Source organism: Propithecus coquereli, unplaced genomic scaffold, assembly GCF_000956105.1.
Source record: "Propithecus coquereli isolate 6110/MARCELLA unplaced genomic scaffold, Pcoq_1.0 Scaffold459, whole genome shotgun sequence".
NCBI lineage: Eukaryota > Metazoa > Chordata > Mammalia > Primates > Indriidae > Propithecus > Propithecus coquereli.
This window is the reverse complement of record NW_012150385.1, coordinates 2656447-2663110: the sequence shown is the minus strand read 5'-3', so window position 1 is coordinate 2663110 and position 6664 is coordinate 2656447. Positions and strand designations below refer to the sequence as shown.

The window sequence follows — 6664 nt, the reverse complement described above, 5'->3', positions numbered from 1 at the left end:
CAGGCTGGTCTCGAACTCCTGAGCTCAAACAATCCGCCCGCCTCGGCCTCCCAGAGTGCTAGGATTACAGGCATGAGCCACCGCGCCCGGCCCACCCCTGCCCCTTTGGGAAGGCCAGGCTCCGGGACCTCCGGCCTGGCCGAGCTCCCTGCTCGGTGACGGCAGGCAGATCTCCGGAGAGTGCAGACTCTGGCTGGCAGCAGGGTGGTGCCAGGCGCCCCCTCAAAAGGGGTCCTCGCACAGCTGTCTCGGGGATGGGGTCCCCCACGGCAGTTCACCTGGAGCCCTCCTGCCCCAGTGTCACAGCTGCCAAGGTCCCCAAGGGGTGTGTCTGGGCACAGTGGCCATTCTCAGGGAGCCTGGAGCTTGGCTTCCTGCAAGGTGTACATGCTGTCCAACTCTATGGAGGTGCTCACCTGTTGGGGGCCTGGCCTAGCAGCGAGGCTTCAGGGGCCACGCCCTGTACCCTAGGGGCCAAAGTAGCCAGACTGCTGCCCTTGTGTGGCCAGAGTCCTGGGGGCCCATCTGCACCAGGCTGACCCACCCTGCCAGCCTGGGACCCTGTACTGCCCAGCGTCACACCCTCAGAGGCTCAGTGAGGACACAGCCCTGCCTGGCTCCTGTGCTGTGCAGAGCAACACCTGTGGGGGAGGACCCCTAGGCAGGTCCTATCTAGTTGGTGTCTCTGGGGGCCTGGGAGCCCCTCACATCTATGCGGAGATGCGACAGGCATCCACCTGTGGCACCTTCTGGGGGAAGCTGACCCAGCCCTCCCTAGGCACAAATGCAGCCCAGACTTTCTCATGCTGATGTGGATTGTGGGGGCCTGGCTTTCTTAGGGACACATCAGCCCCAGGGACGTGCCACTGGTCCCAGGCCTATAAAGTTGCTGGGGACACGTGGCCATTGCTAGGTGCTCTCCATAGCCCCCTCCCCAGAGCACGTTTGGGAGTTCGTGACTTGCCAGTGGGCCTCGGTCCTGAGCACCTGTCTCCTGCGGATGCCTGGGGTCTCTACCTGCCCAGCTCACTCTGTGGCCAACCCCCCATGGACTTCCCAGAGCTGAGCAGCTCGCCCAGCCCCTCTTCTGTGGACCTCAGCGTAGGTTGTGACTCCTGGTCCTCCAGCTCCCACCATAAGCTGCCCTCACCCCCGAAGTCTGCCCTACCTGCTGGCCTAGCCAGGCCTGCCAATGTAGTAGCCACAGGCCTGCAAGTGACCACAGCCTGACCCGCCCCACCCCCACATTCCCTGCAGGACAGGCCACCCGCGCCCACCTCGGGCTGGCACTGCTGGGAATTCTGCCTGTGGCCCCTCCCTGGGGTCCGCCCAAGCGCAAGCCTGTGCTGCGGTCACCCTCCCCACTGCCCATTCCCCGCACACCGTGCACGCTGCTGAGCTGTCCACCCCCCTCGTCAGCACCCAGTAAATATTTGCTGAAAGAGGAACTTTAATCCAGCCTCACCTCCATCGCAGACACAGTCACGATACCCGCTGGGGACCCTCATGGAGGGGGTCACCTTGGGGGTCACAAGCTGGAACCAGGGCTCTGGAGGGCTCTGGTGGGTCAGTAGGAGCTCCCAGGCCCCCTAGATGCTGTGGAGTGGGCTGCAGTGGGGGCCTCTCAGCGGGGGTGGCTCAGCCACTCCTGCGTGTCCCGTGCCCCCAGAGCTTCCTGGGGGGACGTCACAGAGGAGGTGGCAGCACTCGGCTGCCAGACAGCCTAGAGTACCGGGCAGAGGTGGCAGCCAAGTGCCTGGAGGATAGGAGGGCCCCTCAGGGCAGGGAGGGCAGTGGGACGGGCCTTGGGGGCTGGGTCTCGAAGGGGAGCCTGTGGGGCAGCTGAGGGCCAGTTTGTGCCCCTGCCCAAGCCTGGCGTGGCCGGGTCATGGCCTGGGGCTGCCATGTACTCAGGAGGGCAAGGCAGGAAGGGCCTGGACTGCGGCCCCTTCTTGTGATTTACCCATCCTTGGCTGGTTTCCAGACACAGGTCTTTCTCCCCACCCTGAGCCTGTCGTCCCATCTGTCCATGCGGGGCTGGCAGGGCAGAGCTGGGAGCCCCACAGGGGTCACCAATAACTAGGGGCAGACCCCTTGCTCACCTCCTAGCCATGCAGCCTGGCATATGGAGCCATGGGGACTCGGTGACAGGAAGGGGATGGGTGGATCTGTCCCCTTCCCCCTGTGGGGGCAGAGCTGGATCCTAGCCCTAGCAGAATGCTAGCAGAACGGTTGTTGAATGACTAGAGAACTGACTGAGAGAAGCCTCTAGTCGCGGCTGCTCCACACGGCCTGTGGGCTTCCAGGGGGCAACTTAGAGGGCATCCCTGCTGGGTCCTCCTGAGTGGGATACACTCGGCCTCCTGTGCTGGCCAGGTGGCGCGGGCAGACATGTCGGGGAGGCCCGGATGAGAGCCTCTTCCACTGCCTCGACTTGCTGGCGAGGACAGGCTGGGTGCCCTCAGAATGGATGCCACGCCTCTGCCCACAGGCCAGGACTTGCTCAGAGATGCCTCTTGGAGGCCGCTTCTGGAAGCCTGGGGCCGAGGGTGAGGTGGGGGTGTTGTGGGGTTGGACTGTGGGGGCCTCAGAGCAGCTGGGGAGGCTCAGAGCCCGGCGGCATCACCTTCACTGGCAAGGCCTTCCCATTACAGCTAGGGAAACCGAGGCCCGGGGGGGGGCATTTGGTGGCAGGTTCTCGTGGGCCAGGGGTACCTCAAGGAACAGGCTCCAGGCCCACCTGAGGAGACGGACTCCGCCACACCCCTGCCTGGGTCCCTTAATCCCCACTCCTCGGGGCGGGTAATGTCACCCCCACTGTACAGGTGGCAGACTGTCACAAGGGGATGGGGCTTGCTTGGGCTCTCCCAGTGGGAGGACTTCCTGGGGCTTTGACCCTGGGGTGGCACTGTCCTGCCTGCATCCTGGGGCCACAACAGTGGGGACGGCTGGGCCTGGGGCTGATCCTGAACCACGTATCACTCCGTGGGTGCTTCCTGTTCCCTCCCATGCCCACCCAGTGTTGGTCCCTGGGGACTCCACCCTGGGGGGACACGTCTCTGTCCCTGAAGGGCCCACGTGGGGACCAGCCAGGCATGCCAGGGCACAGCCACTGGGGTGCGCAGGCTTCCTGGGGGTGGCGACGGGGGTAAGGGACTGCCCACCCCAGGTTTGGAAGCTTCCAGGGCAATTTCAGGCATCTGGAGCTCCAGGATGGGGAGGCCCGAGAGCAGAGGTGGGGCCGGTGGCGCTGGACAGCCCAGAAGAGCGGCCTCCGTGAGCGGGGGCGCTGTGGGGCCCATGGCAGGGGAGCGGTGGGGTGAAGGGCCTGTGGCTGGAGGTGGGGGCACGGTGGGACGGGGTCCAGGAGGCCCCAGACCCTGAGGAGGGTGTGTGAGGGTGAAGACAGGGTCCCAGGCGACCAGCTGGCCAGGATGGGAGGGTGGGGGTGGGGCGGGGGCTTTGGCACTGCTCTGCCGGGCTGTTGGTGGATGGGCTTGCCTTGAGGGTCCAGGCGTGTCAAGAGCTGTCCCCACCCCAGTGCTTGGCCCCTCAGGAGGAGTTAGGGCACACTAGGGTGGGGTAGGCAGTTGGGACAAGCCGACTGGGGACCCTGCAGGTGGCCCAGCTCTGTCCCTGCTGAGGGGCAGGGAGAGTATGAGTGTGGGGGTCAGAGGCTCCTGGAGTGAGGTTCCCCACTCTGCTCTCCCAGAGGCCAGCTGGGTCCCAGGGGCACGTCCATCCCTCTGTGCTGCCTGGGCCTGGGCCCTGTCCCTCCTCCCCCATCCATTTCCTCTGCCATCCCCACCCCACCTGGGACAGAGGGACCCAGGCAGGACACTGGTCCTCATTCCTGCATCACAGACCCTGCCCTGGGCATACCTCCCCCTCAGCCCTGGGGGACAGTCCAGTGTCATCCGGGCTATGGGCCCTGTGGGGAGGGGCCTCTGGTGTTACCAGGAAGCATGAGGAGGTGGGGCAGGGTGGGGAACAGTGTCCCAGGTGGAGGGGACTGAGTCGCAGAGGCCAGAGGTGAGAGGTGGGAGCAGGTCGGAAGTGTCCAGGTTGGTGGAGCTGCACGAGTGGGTGAGACAGCCCCAGACTGGAGTGGGGGCAGGGGACGGGGTGGACATAAGCCACCTCCCTGGTGTCCCTGGGACAGAGGATGGACCCGAGGGCCAAGAATGCCAAGTCCCCGCACAGAGCCACCAGCACCCTGGGCCCCCTCATTGCTCTCTGGCCCAGCCCCTCAGAGTTCATGGCCCCAGCCCCCTTGGCCTCTGGATGCCATCCAGGCTGCCTGGCTGTCTGCCCAGGCTCTGCCGTGCCCACCTCGGCGCCTACACACTGAGCTGGAGACGTGGAGGATCCTTCCGGCTCCTCTGCCCCAGACCCAGGCCCCTGGTTGGAAGTCACCTGCCTCTGGGATGGATTTGGGGTGTTTTAGGAACCCCTCCCAAGGCCAGTGCCTGTGCAAGGGCTGGGGGCTGGGTTCCAGAAGCCCCGGGCTGGGCCAGGCAGCTGATAGCTCCTCTCTCTCCCCGTGACAGGCGACAGGGCCCGCAGCAGCCGAGGCCTTCCAGTCAACACCATCATCGACGTGGACCTTGTTGGCTCCGCCCCCAGGCTGGGTGGCAGTGTCCTAGGGGTGCGGGCAGGCCCCAGGAGGCTGAGGGCCAGCGGGTCCCCGACGCCAGACTTCCCTGGCCTAAGCCCCAGCCCGGGTGAGCCCGCCAAGCCCAAAGCCAGCGCCTACCACGCAACCTTCGTCTGAAGCTTCCCTGGCCTGGCCAGCTCTGTGTGGACATGTGTGGGTGGCCCGAGAATGTCCTCAAGGGCCTTGGAGGGGCTGTCTTGGCTGCCACACCCTCAGAAGCCAAACTAGGATGGGGATGACCACATTGGACAGACGGGCCTCGGACACTCTCAAGTTGGCCACAGGTCCCCAGGCCCGGCCTGGGCTGTCCCCTCGGCACTCAGCCTCTGTCCAATAAAGCATTTCTGAGGACACACCAGGCGTCGGAGGTGTGCTGGGTGCTGCAGATGCAGATCCTGCCCCTGGGGAGCCCACTCCAGGAGGCAGAAGGGCCCGAGGAGAGGACAGTGCTCGGTGGTGAGGCCGAGGGACTTATGGGAGGGGCCTGGAGTTCTCCACCTCAGACGGGCCGGGCCCTGCCCAGTCCAGCCCCTGGACTAGTCCCCTTCGCACTGTCCCCCCACCCCATCTCCTCTCTAGGGGTGGGGGCTCCTCTGGGAGACGAGCTCAGCTGGTCACTGTGTCTGCAGCTATACATCTGGGTTGCCCGTCTGGGCACTATGGGGACTCTGCTGGCTGCCGTGCCCTGATCCTCTACCCTTGGCCTCATTTCGAAGGGTGGCCTATGAGGGGCTCTCAGGAGGGGCCATCTGAGCTGAAACCTGACTGCCGAGGTCTGGAAAGAGCTCAGGCACGTGCAAAGGCCCTGAGGCTGGAGTGCTTCTCGTCAGGATGGAAAGTCCCAGTGTGGCCGGAGCCCCGTAGGGAGGGAGGCGGCAGGCCACAGCGGGTGCTGAGTTGGGTCAGAAGGAGGCGGCCACGTGGGCCCAGGCTGCCTCGGTGAAACCCTCAAGGCCAAGCAGCCGTCTAGCACCCCTCCCTGGAGATAGTGGATTTGTCGTCGCATCCTAGAGGCCTAAGAGAACACAGCAAGGCCTCTTGGGTTGTTCTGGAAGCTCCCAGGGAGGGGCCCCAGGAAGCAGTGCTCTGCTCAGGGACCTGGAACGGAAGGCGGGCCCAGTACCAACTGTGTGCTAAGCACCCACCCTGCCACGCTGGCGCTCACTCAGTGTCTGCACTTCCTCCCTCCTCACAGATGAGAACACGGGGGCCCACAGAGTGGGGTTCGAGGTCCACGGTGAGGTGGCTTCCGCCCAGGTCGATCCCCAGGCCACAGGGGCGGATGGCGCTCCCCTGCGGCCCCAGTGTGGCAGCCCAGCGGGCGGAGCTGCTGACTCATAGGAGGTGGCTGTTCAGAAATTTTGCAGAAGAGGTTCCGAGGTGGCTCTGCCACAGCCCCAAGTCACGCATTCCAGGGAGACACGGGTGGGGGACACTCCAGCTCTGTCCAGGTGGTGTCCCCGTCCCAGGTCCCTGGGTGCCTGGTCCAGGGCTGTGCTGGGGCCCAGAGAGACCCAGAGACAGCTCGGAGCATCCCAGGGCTTGGGAAGGCTTCCTGGGGAAGATGCATGGGCCTGCTCAAGAGAGGAGGGGGAGGGGACACTCTGAACATAACAAGGGGCTGCCAGGGGCCCTGGTCACCCCCAGAGTTAGGACAGATGGGAGGAGCAGGCCATGCGGATCCCTGTGCTGGGGTCATCAGATGATTCCCTCAAGCTCGTGCACGACCCCTCACCGTGGGGCCACTGAGGGGGGGCTCTACGGTTCAGGAGCCCTTGTGCTGCCATCTGTGGAGTGGGGACAGTGCCACCCCACCTTGACTCAGGGAGCCACTGTCTGTGCCAGGCTGGACACGGGCCTAGGCCCATTTAAAGGCTCAGCGTGTGTGGCAGCCCTTGTAATGACCAGTTCACACACGGAAGAGTAGCCAGCTCAGTGGCGGTCAGAGACCAGAGCAGGACGGCTGAGCCCTTGGGGCAGGGGCAGGGTGCCCGGGTAGCAGGTGTG

At 65.1% G+C, this 6664-nt stretch overlaps 1 protein-coding gene across 1 annotated transcript in view; it reads left to right on the top strand.

The window, feature by feature from the left end:
* The window catches only part of RGS12 (regulator of G-protein signaling 12), a 139730-nt gene extending 134956 nt beyond the window's left edge, over positions 1-4774 (top strand). The window contains exon 18 of the mRNA XM_012655057.1: positions 4558-4774. Coding sequence (XP_012510511.1) covers positions 4558-4774 — 217 coding nt within the window. The remainder of the gene's footprint in view (positions 1-4557) is intronic.
* Positions 4775-6664: the final 1890 nt, after the last annotated feature.